Source organism: Lynx canadensis, chromosome A3 (assembly GCF_007474595.2).
Source record: "Lynx canadensis isolate LIC74 chromosome A3, mLynCan4.pri.v2, whole genome shotgun sequence".
Classification (NCBI taxonomy): domain Eukaryota; kingdom Metazoa; phylum Chordata; class Mammalia; order Carnivora; family Felidae; genus Lynx; species Lynx canadensis.
The window spans coordinates 80,707,817-80,726,385 of record NC_044305.1 but is presented as its reverse complement, the minus strand read 5'-3'; the positions used below and the strand labels follow the sequence as shown (position 1 = coordinate 80,726,385).

General features: G+C 36.0%; 1 protein-coding gene across 1 annotated transcript in view; it reads left to right on the top strand.

Annotated features, from left to right (window-relative positions):
- The window catches only part of LOC115510631 (WD repeat containing planar cell polarity effector), a gene marked incomplete at its 5' end in the record, with an annotated part of 394,777 nt that overhangs the window by 134,818 nt on the left and 241,390 nt on the right, over nucleotides 1-18,569 (top strand). The window contains one exon of the mRNA XM_032592776.1: nucleotides 6,799-7,408. Coding sequence (XP_032448667.1) covers nucleotides 6,799-7,408 — 610 coding nt within the window. The remainder of the gene's footprint in view (nucleotides 1-6,798; nucleotides 7,409-18,569) is intronic.

Here is an 18,569-nt window from a genome sequence, read left to right as displayed (position 1 = left end):
TGGGTGGCTCAGTCAGTTAAGTGTTGACTTTGGGTCAGGTCATGATCTCACAGTTTGTGGGTTCACACCCCGCATCCAGCTCTGTGCTGTCAGCTCAGAGCCTGCCTCGGACTCTGTGTCTCTCTCTGTCCTTATCCTGCTCCCACTCTCTCTCTCTCTCAAAAATAAATGAATGAACAGTAAAAAAAATAGAATTTTTAAAAAGCATTCCCATCTAAGTTCAATCAGAAAATATAATAATAAGCTTTTAGTTGGAAAAGTGGCAAGATCCTAGAGTCGTGGTTCCCAGCCTTGGCAACACATTACAATCACCTGCAGAGCTTTTACAAAGGAGCCCACCCAGACTAGTTATATCTGAATCTCCTGAGAGGGAGGAGGCACCAGTATTCTTTAACAGGTTCCCTAGGTGATTCTCATGTGCATCCAAGTTAAGAGTCACTGCTTTACAGCAAACTAAAAAAAAAAAAAAAAAAAAAAACATCATTTTTGCATAACAGACCATGGAAAGGATAAAGCCCACATACTGAACCAAATGAGAGTTTTAACAGTAGATTCTAAGTAGAAAATTGGCTTACCAAGCAGCTAAAAAAAAAAAAGAAAACAAAGGAAACATAGAACTAAGCTCTCTGTGACTGAATTATCTGTCTTTCGGAGGAGGAACATTTTTTAATTTATTTTATGGATATTAGAAAACTCCTGGTCTAATTTCACACTGCAGAGCTCTAAACAACAGCACATATCTTAATTAGAAGCAGAGAGCAGAGAGAGTTATGTAGTCTAGGAAAAAAAATTTCTTTGAAAAATATACAATAGATAGTGCGCAGAGAAAGAAATTTTTATCAGTAAATTCATTTTAAAACAGCTTTTAATGGTGAGTGTGTGGATTATCATATATAACATGGTAATCATTTTTATTTAAATTCCACATACTCTTTATGTATTCCTTTTTAGAAAGTTATTATAGTCATCACAGAACTATTTAATTCATTCACTTTGTCAAAAATGTGATGACTACACAACTAATTCTTCCCTTACCTTTGTATTTGAGCAGGTATTTTAACTTTTCAGCTATATGGATTAGGTAATACTTTCTGAGTATGATGGTAATTTCAAGCTGTATTACTCAGAAGGGGTCACTGAATTTGTTTACCAATTTAATCAAAACCACCTAAGCAGAGCTATTAAACCTTAAAACCTGTAGTCAGGGATAGGGAAATATAACCTCACAAAGATAACCTTTTTCCCATAAAACTTAAAACTATTTTTGCAGTGATTAAGAGGAGCAGCAACTAATGAAAAAGTAAAAATGAGACGAACTTTCAATATGGCATAATTTGATTAAAAAAACATTCAGAAAGTGTTATAAATGCATTCAACTGAAAAGCCAGAATATTTGAGAAACGTCTCTTCCAAAGAAGTGTATGTACTGTGTTAGCTTTCAACTACATAACAAAGATTTTATATTCTAGGGATGGTAGCTTTTAAAAAAAATCTCTTTATTGTAAAAAAAAACATGCATAAAGAAAACCACATGAACTAAATGTATAGTTTAATGAGCTATTACAAAGGAAATACCCCTGGAACCACACTCAAGTCAAGAAGTAGAACTTTGCCAGGTGCCCAGAAATAGTATGAATGTACTATCATGATTTCAACCCTTCCTGTTCCCCAAAAGTAACCTCTGTCATGACTTTTAATCACTTTCTTATATACCGATATAGTTTTTATCACCCTAATGCATCTCCTAAAACTTTAGTTTAGTATTATCCATTTAAAACACTTCAGGGTGCCTCAGTCGGTTGAGTGTCTTTGGCTCAGGTCATTATCTCGCCATTTGTGAGTTCAAGCCCTGCATTGGGCTCGCTGCTGTCAGCACAGAGCCTGCTTTGGATCCTCTATCCCCCTCTCTCTCTGCCCCTCCCCCCCTCAAAAATAAATACACATAAAAAAATTTTTTTTTTTTAATTTTTTTTTTCCACGTTTATTTATTTTTGGGACAGAGAGAGACAGAGCATGAACGGGGGAGGGGCAGAGAGACAGGGAGACACAGAATCGGAAACAGGCTCCAGGCTCTGAGCCATCAGCCCAGAGCCCGACGCGGGGCTCGAACTCACGGACCGTGAGATCGTGACCTGGCTGAAGTCGGACGCTTAACCGACTGCGCCACCCAGGTGCCCCTAAAAAAATTTTTTAAAAACCACTTTAATGTTTCTCTTTTGGTATACAAATCCCCCTCTCCATTGCTTTCTTTTCCTTAAAATTTATCTTTTGAAACTGCAGTGTCTCATAGTGTAGATTTTGTTGTTTGCATAATCATGTGGTTCAACATGTTTCTCTGTCTTTTGAAAATTCTGCAAGTTAGTCAGTTTTGGCAAGACTGTGGGGCGGTGTGTTCTTTTCATCAGAAGACACGTAACGTCAGGTTCTCTCTTGGTTGTCTCTCTTCTTTGATGTTAGCAGCTACTAATGCTCAGTGCCTAGATCCATTAATTCATTAGGTTGCAAATGATGATATTCTAATTACTAGTTTTTCATTTATTAATTGGGATACTTTTATAGATACTTCTACTCATTTCCTATTTGTTTTCCTCGTGGTTGAATTCATGTATTATAATCAGGATAAATGTCTGTTTCTTTTCTTTTATTTACTAGTTTTCAAGATAATGAGTTGGTTCCTTATCACTCCCTGAAGATAACCAATTAGTTTTGTTTTTTAAGTAGCATTGATAATTTATGAATTTAAATATATTTGATTTGATGGGTTTTATAAATTGTAGTCGTTATCCTATTGAAAGCTCAAATTTGTCTCATATTTGGAGCCTCTGCAAGTTGGTTCCTCTTTTTGTCATGACCTCAGTAGTCTTGGGTAGCTTCCCTGCTATTTGCTGCGACAGTATGTTTCATGCTCATCTTAAACATTTCCTGCCTCAGATCTGGAATTAGCCATTTCTTTAATAAGCTCTGGTTTCTTTTCATGGAAAATGGTATTGTAAGCCCAAGTTTGGGAGCTAGGGATAATGTGTTGTTATTGGATTGGGCATTATTTCTAGGTATCTCTAGTAGGATGAGCTACATATTTTGTATATATGTGTGTGTGTGTGTGTGTGTGTGTGTGTGTGTGTGTGTATACACACACACACACACACACACACACACATATATATATATATATATATATATTCAGAGTGAGTTCACATTGTTACTTCTAACTCAAATTCAGGATACAGGGTTTTAAATTTAACCTCTTCTATATTACATCTGTATCTCCTCTTTTTCATACAAAAATCCTAGTTTTCAGGGACATGGGAGATGAATTATAATATCTCACAATTACTTGCTTACTTTATGTCACAGTATACACTTAACAGTCTGAGAATAATCCTACTAATACTACCACTACTAATATAAATTACTGAGAATATTCAGAAACTTTTTGCCTATGCTTTTATCAATTCTTTCCTTTGCATTTTTAAATAGTTGTACTTTATTTACATTATTGGAGCATAAAGTCATTACATACAATGCTCTCTCGAATTCTCATCTAGTCATCCATAGGTTTTTGGTTTTGCTATTTAGTTGAACTGTTTCTTTCATGTAGGGATTTAGAGAGATTCAAAAACTATAGTGCCACCATCACCACTTTGCCAGAATCAGGGATGCTATATTCATGGTCATAATAAACACTTAGTTTTTTTTTTAAGTAAGCTCTCCACCCAACATGAGGCTTGAGCTCATGACCCTGAGATCAAGAGTCGAATCCTCTACCCACTAAGCCAGCCAGGTGTCCCGATAAACACTTAGTTTGAACCAGCCCTCTATAGCTAAACATGAAACATGACAATCTTGAGCCTATCTCCAGCTCACTATAATTGCTTTTCTGCTTTCTGTGCTTTCTTAATTTTAAAATATCTTCCGGAGAGGGCATCAGTTATATTAACTATTTAATGCTTTTCCTACTCTATACTGTTCCTTTTTTGATGACTTTTGGAACAGGTCTGTCTACCTTTTTCAAATTTAGCCTTTTTAAGAATAAGAATGAAATAATCTCAGTGTGCATTTTTCAACAAGTTTCAGCCTTAAAGCTGACTGATTCAAACTTGACTGAAACAATTCATTTTAGGAATGAAACTACCAGCTTGTTTATCCTTGAAATTAGAAATTCCAAGACCTTTAGGATTCTTCTTTACCTTTTCTGTTCTTTCTTGGCTTGAATTTTTAAACTCTTATCATTTCTTTCTTTATTACACAGTTTTCTTTAAAAAACAAAAGCAAACGGGGTGCCCAGGTGGCTAAGTTGGTTACGCGGCCAACTTCGTCTCAGGTCATGATCTCACAATCCTGAGTTAGAGCCCCACACCGGGCTCTGTGCTGACAGCTCAGAGCCTGGAGCCTGTTTCGGATTTTGTGTCTCCCTCCCTCTCTCTGCCCCTCCTTCACTTGCGCGCGCTCTCTCTCTCTCTCAAAAATAAATAAACATTAAAAAACAAACAAACAAAACAGAAAGCAAACAACAAAAAAATAAAACATTGAATCATGGTCATCTATTCTTAGGTCTGCTGTCACAGTCTTTCTTAACTGACCCATTGGAACATAGCATAATCTGTGGTTTAGCTAACACACTGTTTCTGTGCTTTTCTTCTTTGTACTTTCCTATTACTTTAGAATTAAAGCAGAGATCTTTTTTCTAAAGATCTCCAGACTTTAAGCAGGCCACCATACACTATAAAAGTCTTTAAGGGCACCTGAGTGGCTTAGTCGGTTGAGCATCCAACTTCGGCTTAGGTAATGATCTCACAGCTCATGAGTTCGAGCGCCATGTCAGGCTCTGTGCTGATAGCTCGGAGCCTGGAGCCTGCTTCAGATTCTGTTTCTCCTCTCTCTGCCCCTCCCCCGCTCATTCTCTGTCTCTGTCTCTCTCAACAATAAATAAACATTAAAAAAAAATTTTTTAGGTGTTTATTTTTTCATCCCTTAATTATCAACACTGTTCTTCTGCATCTCATTCTTTGCCTGCTCACTATGCCTTTGTTAAAACTTTTCACCGTGTCCTTTACCACAGCCATTCCCATTTGAATTCTACTAACTATTTCCTGAAACCTCTGGCATGTATTTTTTAAGAATCTTTATTTATTTATTTTTTTAAAATTTTTTTTTTTTTTTCTCAACGTTTATTTATTTTTTGGGACAGAGAGAGACAGAGCATGAACGGGGGAGGGGCAGAGAGACAGGGAGACACAGAATCGGAAACATGCTCCAGGCTCTGAGCCATCAGCCCAGAGCCCGACGCGGGGCTCGAACTCACGGACCGCGAGATCGTGACCTGGCTGAAGTCGGACGCTTAACCGACTGCGCCACCCAGGCGCCCCATGAATCTTTAAAGAGTTATTAGATTTCAGAATTCACCTAATCTGAGGAGTGCCTGAAGATAGGATTAAGACCAAGAACTCAATGTTGCTAAGACAGTAAATCTTAAAAGTACTTATCACAAGAAAAAAAGTTTATAACTGTGTATGATGATGGATGTTTATGAGACTTCCTATAATGATCATTTTCAATATATACAAACATTGAATCATTTTGTTGTACACCTGAAAGTAATATAATATATATCAATTATACCTCAATAAAAAGAAAAAAAGAAAGACCAAGAACTCAGTGAAAGAAGGGAATTCTTGATCATGAAGTTTGTAGAGGATAACATTGAACAAGCCTTATGGAAGATGATAGAAGACATCAAATTAATCTTGTTAGCTTACATGAGTCTCATCAGCCAGGGTCCTCTGTTTTTGGATTATTTTCTCTCCTTTGTGCTTTTTTTTTCAGAACATTGTCATTTAATGTTTCTCCCTTAACTATACACTGTACTTTTTCTTTATCTTAACATTATATCTTGACCTGATCATCTCCTGACTAAGTTCATTTGGGGAGGAAAAACCAGCTGCATAAATATGAGAGATGTCTTAGTATACGCAAGTTTGGATTAAAAAGTCTGTATTTTTTCTTGGTATTTTGCAATGACTACCTAATTGCATTTGGTGTTTTCAACTTCCTATTTGCAAATGATCTGCTAACAGAGCACCTTATAGCTAGAAAATGTATTGACAAATTTTCCTTTCAGATAGCTCTTCAGTCAGTAGGGTATATTTTAATAACTTTATTTTATTTTTTTTAAGTTTTTATTTATTTTGAGTGAGAGAGTGTGCGCACATGCAAGTGCGAGCAGGGGAGGGGCAGAGAGAATCCTAAGCAGGCTCAGCACTGTCAACACAGAGCCTGATGTAGGGCTTGAACCCACAAACTATGAGATAATGACCTGAGCTGAAACCAAGAGCTGGACATTTAATTGACTGAGCCACCCAGGTGCTCCTAACAAAAAAGAAAAAAAAAGAAAAAGAAATAAACTCTTGGTGTTTAAAAGAAATAAATAAGTCCTTTATTCATTGTTTTAAAAATTAAACTGATATTTTTAGATATTCTACTACCATACTATTTTAGTAAAAGCCCACCTTATTAGTTTTTATATATTGAACATGAAGTTATTTACAGACTTTCAAAAACAAAGTGTTAAAGTTAAAATGTTACAATTTCTGCAGCTGTGTTATATATGTGCTATATATATATTTATGTGTTCTATGAGAGATGCACAAATATATATGCACATACATATTTAAATGTTGCTGATGTTTAAGGTGATAATTGATGGTCTTCAATGGGATGCTGGATTAATATGCAGTCGTATGTGTGACAGCTGAAGAAAAACCAAGGTCTGTGTGAACATACTTGATACTTTTCTCACAGGTTCTGAGCTGTGTCCGCACAGAATGGGATCCGCTGGATGTTCGCTTTGGCAATAAACAGCCTTATCAGGTGTTGACAGTGGAGCACTCCATCAGTGTAGACAAAGAGCCCATGGCTGACAGCTGCATCTATGAATGTGTTCGGAATAAAATCCAGTGTGTGTCAATAACCAGAATACCACTAAGATCGAAGGCCATTAGCTGCTGCAGGAATGTTACTGAAGACAAACTGATTCTGGGCTGTGAAGATTCTTCAGTAATTCTTTATGAAGCTCACCGTAGAGTAACTCTCTTAGCCCAGGCTAAACTTTTGCCTTCATTAATAAGCTGCCACCCAAGTGGCGCCATTCTACTAGTTGGCAGCAACCAAGGGGAGCTGCAAATTTTTGATATGGCTCTATCCCCTATTAACATCCAGCTCTTGGCTGAAGACCGCTCACCCAGGGAGACTCTACAGTTCAACAAATTCTTTGACATTTCCAGCAGTCTTGTTCAAATGCAGTGGATAGCTCCTCAGGTGGTTTCTCAGAAGCCTAAAAGTGGGGACATCTATGATCTCCTCTTCCTCAGGTTTGACAGAGGACCTTTGGGTGCACTTTTGTTTAAACTTGGTAAGTCAAGGAAGTTGGTGAGTAAGTAAAATGTTTATGATGATAACATTATGATTAAGAGAATAAAACCATTCTAGAAATGTAGGTTTTCTATGTCTTCCCGTAAATAGGCTTGCCTTTCAAACATTTCATGTAGTTGTGTTTTTTTTTCCAAGTAATCTCTATGCTCAACGTGGGACTCAAACTCACAACCTTGAGATCAAGAGTCACATGCTCCACCAACTGAGCCAGCCAGGTGCCCTCATATGGTTTAAGAAAGCTTTGTGGATTAAGTGTTAGGGAACATTAGATAGTGAAGAATTTGGAAATTGCACTGATTGTCCATTGTGATGAATGAAAAGCTTAAACTTCCACATTTGATACTTTCCAAAATAAATACATATGTGAATATTCTAAAACTATTTACTATGCCCATTAAAAATTTTTGTGTTGAAGGAATGCGATAATTTTTCTATTAAAATGATTTGATTTGATTGATTTTATGTTTACTCATTTTTGAGAGAGACAGAATGTGAGTAGGGGAGGGACACAAAGAGAGGGAGACAAGAAACTGAAGCAGGCTTCAGGCTCAGAGCTGTTGGCACAGAGCCCGATGCAGGGCTCGAACTCCCGAGCTGGGAGATCATGACCTACGCTGTAGTCTAACGCTTAACCGACTGAGCCACCCAGGTGCCCCTATTAAGATTATTTTATATAATATGTATGTATTGCTTCTCAGATTGGAGTGTGTAAGGCTTAAAAAATAGATTTAGGTTTAAAAAATAGATTTTAATTAATGCATTTTATCGCAACTTGAAAACATAGAAAAGTCAATACATTTTTAAACTCTATGCATGGTTTGGCTCTGTGATACAGAGTTAAGTTTTTATTTTTTAAAAAATATTTATTTATTTATTTTGAGAGAGAGAGAGGGAGACAGAGAATACCAAGCAGGCTCTGTGCTGATAGCAGCTGTTCATGAGATTGATGCGGTGCTCAATCTCATGAACATCAAGATCATGACCTGAGCTGAAATCAAGAGTCAGACACTTAAGTGACTGAGCTAGCCAGGTGCTCCCAAAGTTAAGTTTTTAAAGATACTGTAGTGTTTGTTAAGTATATGTCAGTTTATTATTTTTTAATGGATCTACTTGCCTCTGAAATTGAACTGATGAAATAAATGTACTTAAAAATGACTTGATTAACCTGAAAGGTATAATGGATATAATGTGAGGTCTGTGTTCTTTCCACATAATAAAAATGCATTAAATTTATATATAATGTTAATGTTGTCCAAGAAAAAATGTTTAGAATCTCATTTATTATAAAATAATCCAGTTCTTTGCCCAACTACATGTTTAACAGTTGTATGTCTCCATACACAACGCTCATTAAAGTGGATGTTAGATGTTTTGCATGTCTGTTAAAACACACACACACACACACACACATGCATGCACACACACACACACACACACACACACACACACACACACACTCTAAATTACCCAGTTACCTGTCAAACAGAAGGCTGTCTGCCCACATATACCTAGCTTTTCTTCAGCCCTCCCTTGTGGGCCTACTCACAACAGCTTTGCAAAAAGCACAGCTTTCTCTTCCTATCTCTAGCACATTTGCCTTCTTACTAAAGTAAACAGGCTCTCAGTGTAGGGATTTAGAGGGCTTCCTGCTAATTGCCAGCTTGTAAACTTAATTGGACTGTCTCCCTGGGCACTGTTCCTAAATCAATTAGGCAATGAGTTGGCTGTCACATCTTTTTCCCAAGAAGGTCTCTTGGAAGAGAATTATCCAATAGAAGTCAAGCATTCAAATGAAAAGGTGATAACTTCTGCAACTGACATTTATCATTAAAATTTTATTTTCAATATGACTTAAGTTTTATGGGATAGGGAAATTTTGCAGACTTACAGACTCTTTAAAAGATCTAGATATGGAGTTTCCCAGAATTTTAAAAAACACATTATAAGATTAATATTTATTACAGATTATTAATTTTTCTAGGAAGAGTAGATTCCTTGAAACAGTAGATTCCAACTAACAGATCTTTTTTTTTTTTTAAAGAAAACCCTGTTTAAAGAACAGATTTTTCTTAGGTTCTGCTACTAAATACATCCAAAAATTTTAATATACTTCTTGAATTAACACAGTGCTGATTCTGGGCATCCATGTGGAATTTTCATGTATAATTCAAGTTACTGCATATATAAACAGGTAGTTGCATGTGCAGTTTCCCCACTAGGGAGCATTTACGAGATTTTTTCATAAGCTTGTTATGCAAGCCTTTGGAAAATTTGACATGCAAGGTGTAGCTTACAATTTAAGAAGCTGACATAGATCATAGTTTAAAATAGAATGCTGTCATATGTAAACGTGGCAGTGGCTGGTGCCAATATGCTAAGATTTTTGGAGTTTGACTTTTAGAATAGGTCAGTGTAATGTTGAAGGAAAACTTTGTTCCAAGACTAGAGCTTCCATTCTAAATCCTTATAATCATCATGCAAATGTGTTGGGGATTAAAAGGCCATCACTACTGTTAGAAGAATTTGAAGGGCATGCCTTCCTCAGGAGGGAGCTAGAAGTATCATCCTCCCACGTGGAAGCCAAGAAGTACTGTCTCATGTAAAGCAAAATATAATCAGATTTCTTTGCTTGGCAGTCATTGTCCCGTATTTCCACATATGTAGACTGAGATTAATTTTTAAAAGACAAGTCCCTAATTATATTACAGAGATATTAAAGCTTTTCCATTCTCATCAGTACCTTTTTCAACTTCCACTGCTCTCTTTAAACTCACATGATCATCTATCTCTCTGCCCTCTGAAGAGAGAATCTTCCCTTTTAATTGATACTTCATTAAGTTTATCTGCTTCTTACCACCTACCCACCCAACCTAACCAACCTCTTATCTACATGAACATAAATCTTTCCTTCTCAATTCAGTGGAAAAGGAGACCTTCCTCTTGTCCAAGACTAGTTCCACCACCACTTCCACTCTGGATCCCACTACATTCCTTTTGATACCTTTACTTTGTCAGCTTTCCCACTCCCCCCAAAAATCTTACTATACCCCAAGACACAGGCCCAAGCCACACCATAAAACAAACAACAGACAAACATCTCTTCCTTAACATTGTTTCTCTTCTGTTATTAGTCAGATGATCACCTTCTTTCATAGTCAGATTCACCAAAATAATAGTGAACATTGACTTTTTCTGCTTCTTCACTCCCCATTCACTCCTCACAGTACCAAGTTCTGGCTTGGGTCTTTAGTTTTCTGGAACTGCTTTTGCAAAGGTCACCAGGGACTTCCTACTTGATACATACATTTCTGTTATGTTACTTGATGACTTTTCAGCACTTAATGGTTGCTTACCACTTCTGTCACAGAATTCTCATTGTACTTGCCTTCCATGACCCCAGATAACACCTTTTCGTCGTGTTTGTGTTCTCCTTCTGCCTATTCATGAATATGTTGAGGCTCCGTAAGGTTCCATTTTTAGCTCTCCTCCTGTTTTATGTAGACTGAGAGTTTATTTCTTTCTCCCCAAACCTGTTTCTTCTATATTCTTCATTTTGGTGGATGGTACTATTATTCAGATGGAATCCCAAGTCAGAAATCATCCTAGAATCTTCCCTCACCCCTAATGCCATATGCAATCAGTGGCCAAGTCCCATCAATTCTACCTTCTAAATACTGTCAAAAACATCTCTGTACAGCCTTGCTGTCATGACCTTAACCTGGACCTTCCCTGTTTTCAAGCAGCGATCAAGTAGTAGCTCTCTGTAATCTTCTGCCTTCCAATCTTCTCATAATCCCCTGAACTGCCACCAGAGTAATCTAACTGCAGATTTGGTCATGGATTCTCTAGCTTGAAATCCTTCAGGGGTTGATAAGCCCTTGTCTGCCTCTCAGGCTTCATCTCCCCAGCTGTTTTTGCACTACTGTAGCTCCCCATTTGGGGCATGTGCTCTCTCTCACATTTCCTCCTTCCTATGGTGATTTTGATAGTATTCCATATACCTGGAGTGCCCTTGCAATGCTCTCCCAGAGCCTGCAAAGTTAGGAAAAGGTTAAATATTCAAGTGATAATATTAGGCAAGAAATAATTAAAGCTAACATCTGCCCTCTCATAGGATTTTGAAAATCAAAGGCAACGTGTGTGTGTGTGTGTGTGTGTGTGTGTGTGTGCGTGTGGGCGTATCATTCTGTCTAGAAAATTAGTAGGATGATTTTTCTCTTAGTATTTTTATAAGAAATAGGTTTTCTTCAAAAGTTCTGTTTTGATTACTTTTTTGGTATTGTAAATAATATACCTTTTATTATTTAGGGCATTTTTAGGAGGTTTTTCTGTTATTTGTGGCTGAAATAAATTTAAAACAACAGTCAATATTTCCAATTGTGATTACAGATTTTCTTTATTTTTTTAATATTATTTATTTTTGAGAGAGCACAAGCAGGAGAGGGGCAGAAAGAGAAGGGGACAGAGGATCTGAATCAGGCTTTGCACTGACAGCAGCGAATCCAATGTGGGGCTTGAACTCATGAACTGTGAGATCATGACCTGAGCCGAAGTCAGACACTCAACGGACTGAGCCACCCAGGTGCCCTACAGAGTTTTCTTTAATCACAAAAGATAGCTATTAAATCCTGAAACAATATTTTTATGTACCTACTTTCATCTGAGAGTCCAGGTTCTAAAAGTTACTAAAACTCCAGGCAAATAAGGCCCTTGGCTTAAAAATAAAATGTAAAATGATTTTATCGCAGAACACCTATTAGCCCCTGAAGGAGAAGTTAGAATTGTCATCTAGAAGGGGATCAAAAAAGGCTTTAATCTGAATATTTAGCTCATATACATATTTATACGTATATATGCCATAATATAGGCATAATCACTATATTATTTATTTATTTATTTATTTATTTATTAATTATTTAAATCCAAGTTAGTTAACATATCGTGTAATAATGATTTTAGGAGTAGAATTTAGTGATTCATCACTTACATATAACACCCAATGCTCATCCCAACAAGTGCCGTCCTTAATGCCCACCACCCATTTAGCCCATACCCCTACCAGCACCCCTCAGTTTGTTCCACAAGAGTTACTTTTAGTGAGCTTTTAAAATACTAAACTTTATCCAGGTGGTAATTGTGGGTAATTTATTGCTGGAAAGAAATGTCAGATAATTTCTTAGATGCCTAGTAATCTTAAACTTGGATCTCAAATCATTTGAAATAGACTGTTATTCCAGACAGCATTCTGCTAAACTAGAGTGATGATGGATTTTTAAATCAAGTTTATTGGAGTATAATTTACATAAAATAAAGTGTACCCATTCCAAATGTGCAGTTTAATGAGTTTTGACAAATGTATGTATCCTCATGATTACCACCACAATCAAAACAGAATATTTCCATCACCAAAAAATTCTCTCAAACCTCTTTGCAGTCTATTTCCCTGAAGGCCAAAAGAGCGCTGACCTGCTTTCTCTCATTACTGATTAGATTTGCTTTTTCTAAATTTCATAGAAAAGGACTCATAAAATAGGTACTTTTTATTTTTTTATTTATTTTTTTTTTTAATTTTTTTTTCAACGTTTTTATTTATTTTTGGGACAGAGAGAGACAGAGCATGAACGGGGGAGGGGCAGAGAGAGAGGGAGACACAGAATCGGAAACAGGCTCCAGGCTCCGAGCCATCCGCCCAGAGCCTGACGCGGGGCTCGAACTCACGGATCGCGAGATCGTGACCTGGCTGAAGTCGGACGCTTAACCGACTGCGCCACCCAGGCGCCCCAAAATAGGTACTTTTTAAGTGTTTTTCTGCGTGAAAACATTTATCTGTTTATCTGTGAGATAAACAGCATTTATCTGTGAGAATCTTCCATATTGGTATGTACATCTTCAGATTTTCCTTTACATTACTGAGTAGTATCCCATTATGTAGATAAACCACAATTTGTATATTGCTCCACCTCTTGATGGACATCTGGATTGTTTCCAGATTTAAGCTAATATCACTAAAAATACTATGTATTTTCATGTACAAGTCTTTATGTTGACATATATGTATATATTTTGTTTAATGCTTATTTATTTTTGCGAGAGAGACAGAGCGTGAACAGGGGAGGAGCAGAGAGAGAGGGAGACACAGAATCTGAAGCAGGCTCCAGGCTCTGAGCTGTCAGCACAGAGCCCAGCACAGGGCTGGAACTCACAAACTGCGAGATCACCTCCTGAGTCACAATCAGACACTTCACTGACTGAGCCACCCAGGCGCCCCTATATTGACATATATTCTAATTTCTCTTGGGAAAAATCTAGGAGTAGAATGCCTAGGCCATAGGCTCAGGATATGTTTAACTGAAGAAGAAACTGTTTTGAAGTTCTGGTTGCTCTATATTCTACCACTTAGCCTTAATGGTCTTTTTAATTTTGGCCATTCTAATGGGTGTGTAATGGTGTTAATTTTCATTTCCCTGATGACTATTGGAGCTTAGTATCTTTTTATGTGCTTATTTGCCATATATCTTCTCTGATAAAGTATATCTTCAAATCTTTTGCCCAAATTTAATTGGATTGTTTATTATTGAGTTGTAAGAGTTTTTATATATTCTGAATAAAAATCTTTTGTGAGACACTAGTATTATGAATGTTTTTCTTCCAGCTCATAGTTTTACCTTTTCATTTATTTAACAATGTGTTTCGGGTAGCAGAAGTTTTTAATTTGAATGAAATTCAGTTCTTAAATTATTTTATGACTTGTGTTTTTTATGTACCATCTTAAGAAGTGTTTGTCTAACCCTGTTTCCTCCTAGACATTTTAGCTCTTACAATTAGGTTTATGGTCTGTTCCAAGTTAAAATTTTGCATATACTATGAGGCATAAAGTTAATTTAAAAAAATTAACGTTTTTTCATTCTTGAGAGACAGAGCATGAGTGGGGGAGGGGCAAAGGGAAAGCGGGAGACATAGAATCCAAGCAGGCTCCAGGCTCTGAGCTGTCGGCACAGAGCCTGATGCGGGGCTCGAACCACGAATTGTGAGATCATGACCTGAGCTGAAGTCGGACGCTTAACCAACTGAGCCACCCAGGCGCCCCTAATTTTTAAAAAAATTTTAGCCAACCAGGGGCCCCTGAAATTAGTTTTTAAATATGAATATTCATTTGTCCCAGAATCAATTGTTGGAAAGACTGTCCTTTCTCCATTGAACTGCCTTGACCATATATGTATGTGTTTATGAATAGATTCTATTCTCTTCCACTGATCTATGTGTCTATATGGGAGTACCACACTGTCTTAATTACTGTGGTTTTATAGTAAGTCATAAAGTCAATTACTGTTAGTTCTCCAACTTTGTTCTTCTTTTTCTAAATTGTTTTTGACTACTCTAGATCCTTTGATTTCTATATAAATTTTATAACAAACTTGTCAGTTTTACAAAAGTACTTGAGATTTTGATTGGGATTATGTTGAATCTGTAGTTCAATTTGAGGTGGAATGACAGTTTAACAATATTGAGTCTCTCAATCTTTGAACACAGTATCTCTCTCCATTTATTTAAATCTTTTAAAACTTCTCTCAGCAGTGATTTTTGGGCACCTGGGTGTCTCAGTTGGTTAAGCATCTGACTTTTGATTTTGGCCCAGGTCATGATCTTGCAGTTCCTGGTATCAAGCCCCAACTCGGGCTCTGCGCTCAGTGCAGAGCCTGCTTGGGATTCTCTCTCTCTCTCCCTCTCTCTCTGTCCCTTTCCTACTTGCATTTTCTCTCTCTCCCTCCACCTCTAAATAAATAAATAAAGTTTATTAAAAAATTAAAAACAATAAAATTTCTCTCAGCAGTGTTTTTTGATTTTAAGTGTAAAGATCTTATGCATACTTTGTTCATATTTTTGGGTGCTACTGCAAATAGTATTTTTAATTACAATTTTAATTGTTCATTGGGATTATATGGAAATAAAATTTTAAAATCTTGACCATGTACCCTGTTAAACTCATTTCCAGTTGTAATAATGTTTTTGTAGATTCTTTAGGACTTTCTGAGATGACTATGACAATGGCATTTAAAAACAGTTTTACATATTCTTATTCAGCCTGTATGCCTTTTATTTTGGTTCCTTATTACATCAGCTGGAATCTCCAGTACAGTATTAAGTGAGGTGGCAAGGGAGGACAGCCTTGCTTTGTTTCAGATCTTAGATGGAAAGCATTTAGTCTTTTCACTATTAGTATTAATGTTATTAGGTTGAGGAAGTCCCCTTCCTTCCATTCCTAATTGGCTAAGATATATTATCTTGAGTAGATATTGAATTTTTTCAAGTTTTTTTTTTTTTTTTGCATCTGTTGAAATTATTATGGTTTTTTTGGTCATATGGTGAATTATACTGATTAGTTTCCAGATGTTTTAGCAGCTTGCATTTGTGGGATAAATCTCTCTTGTTCATGATCTATGATCTTTTTAATATATTGCTAGACTTGCTAATACTTTGTTAAGGATTTTTGTATCTGTTTATGGGAGATATTGGTCTGTAGTTTTCTCTGTCTTTTCCTGTACTGTCTCTGTCATTTTTTACATCAGTGTAATTAATGCTAACATGATGAAATAAGTTGTCAAGTGCTCTCTCTTCTTGTATATTGAGTTGTGTAGAGTTAATATTATTTCTTCTTCTGATATTTGGGAGAATTCACCAATGAAGGCATCTGGACATGAAGGGTGTGTGTGTGTGTGTGTGTGTGTGTGTGTGTGCATGTGCATGTGTGTGTGTGTACATGCATGTATGTACATGTGTGTTGAAAGATTCTTTATGAATTCAAATTTAAATAATATAGAGTCATTCAAGTTATCTATTCCTTCTTGCAAGAGCTTTGATAGTTTGAGTCCTTCAAGGTATCCATCTCATTTATGTTATGTTTATTTGTATAAAGTTATTCATATTACTATTTTTTAATGTGTGTAGTTCTGTAGTCTTTATTCTTGATATTGGTAAGTTATGTCTGCTTTCTTTTTTTATGAATTTAGGTCAAGATTGGTCAGTTTTACTGATCATTTCAAAGAACTAGCTGTTGATTTCATTGGTTTTCTCTATTCTTTATTTACTAGTTCTTATTTTTATCATTTCCATCCTTCTATTTACTTTAGGTGTAATTTACTCTACTTTCCCTAGGTTCTTAATGTGGGAAGCTGGGATTGTTGATTTTAGACCTTCCTTCTTTTCTAATTAAAACACTTAAAGCTAGAAATTTCCCTCTAAGTACTGCTATAGCTACATCTCACAAGTTTTGATGTTATATTTTTATCTTATTTATTTATATTTTCCTTTCTAAATCTCAGAGAGGGATAGAGAGAGAATCCCAAACAGGCTTCCCACTGTCAGTGCAGAGCCCGATGCAGGGATTGAACTCATGAATCATAAAATCATGACCTGAACTGATGTCGGATGCTTAATCAACTGAGCCGCCCAGGCACTCCTTTTTGTTTTTATTCATTTCAAAATATTTCCTAATTTACTTTGTGGTTTCTTCTTTAAATCATAGTTTATTTAAAAGAATGTTGATTAATTTCTAAATATTTGGAGATTTTCCAGGTATCTTTCTGTATTGATATCCAATTTAATTCTGTTGTGGTCAGAAGAACCTGCTCTGTATGATTTCAAAACAGTTAAATTAATTGAGGTTTGTTTTAGCCCCCTGAATATGATCCATCTTGGTTGATATTCTATTTACATTTAAAAAGAATGTATTTTGCTGTTAAGTGACGTGTTTTATAAATGTCAGGTCAAATTCACTGATAATGTTTTTCAAGTATTTTCTATTTTTGCTGATTTTGTTTATGTGTTCTCTCAACTAGTGAGTGAGGAAATTCCAATTATAATTGTGGCTTTCACTTTTTCTCCTTTTAGTTCTATCAATTTTTGCTTTATTATTTCAGAACTCTATTATTAGTAATATTTAAGATTGTTATGGTTCTTCATTAATTTCCAACTCTTTATTATGAAGGTACATAATTTTAGTTTAATTCATTTTTATCTAAGCATTTTTAAAAGTCTTGCTGTTGTTTTCTGGCTTGCATAATTTCAGAAACAAAGTTTGCAGTTTTTCATATCTTTGTGCCTGTGTCTTTTTTCTTTGGCTACTTTTTAAGATTTTCCCTTCATCCTCTTTTGAACATGATTATGATTATATGTTAGTGTTTTTTCTCAGCAAATAAGTTTCTTCTCTTTCTAGAGGTATTGCTTAGGGTACGAGCAGAATCAACAGATTTCAGATATTTTTGGTTTCCTATAAAGTTCCTACACATTGATATCTACTGCCAAGGAACCACCCTGATTTATGAGAGTTTACAGTGCTTGACTGCAAGTTTGTGAAGGCTTTTGGATAGTACCATTCATAATTCTACCAACACGGAAAGAATAGTGAGGTTTTATTGCTTGGTATGGTTAGGGCAATTCCCCAGATTCCCTATCAAGTTGAGTCCTGTTACATATAGCACAAATTCTTATTTTGATGTGACTTGAAGTTAGTATGAAGAATTTTGGCATCTTTTGCATGAACTAATGTATTTTTTAAAATCCTAAAATGTGTAACTATTCCAGTAAAATGATGTTGATGATGATAGTAATAAAAAGAAGAATTGCAGTAATATTTTATATACTTTACAGCTTATAAATAATTTTACATACATTTTCTCATTTGGTTTTATGATTATTTGTACTGAGAAATTTTTATGGACTCACTCAAATCAATAAACATTGCTACTTTTGAAGAAAAAGTATTTTATAGCCAAGCATTTTTAAAAGATTAAAAAAAAACCCCACCCTGCTTAAAAGCCCTAATACTTACTGTCATTTAATTACACAGAAATTGTTAGTTTCAAATGAAATCAAGGATGTATAAAAGATGATAAAATTAGAATAGAATGCCCCACCTTTGTTTTGTGGTCTTGCTTCTCTTACATTAGAAGTGGATTTTCTTTGGGGTGCCTGGGTGGCTCATTTGGTTACACGTCCGACTTTGGCTCAGGTCATGATCTCACAGTTCGTGAGTTCAAGCCTCACGTTGGACCCTGTGCTGACAGCTCAGAGCCTAGAGCCTGCTTCAGATTCTGTGTCTTCCTCTCTCAGCTCCTCCCCTGCCCACACTTTGTTTCTCTCTC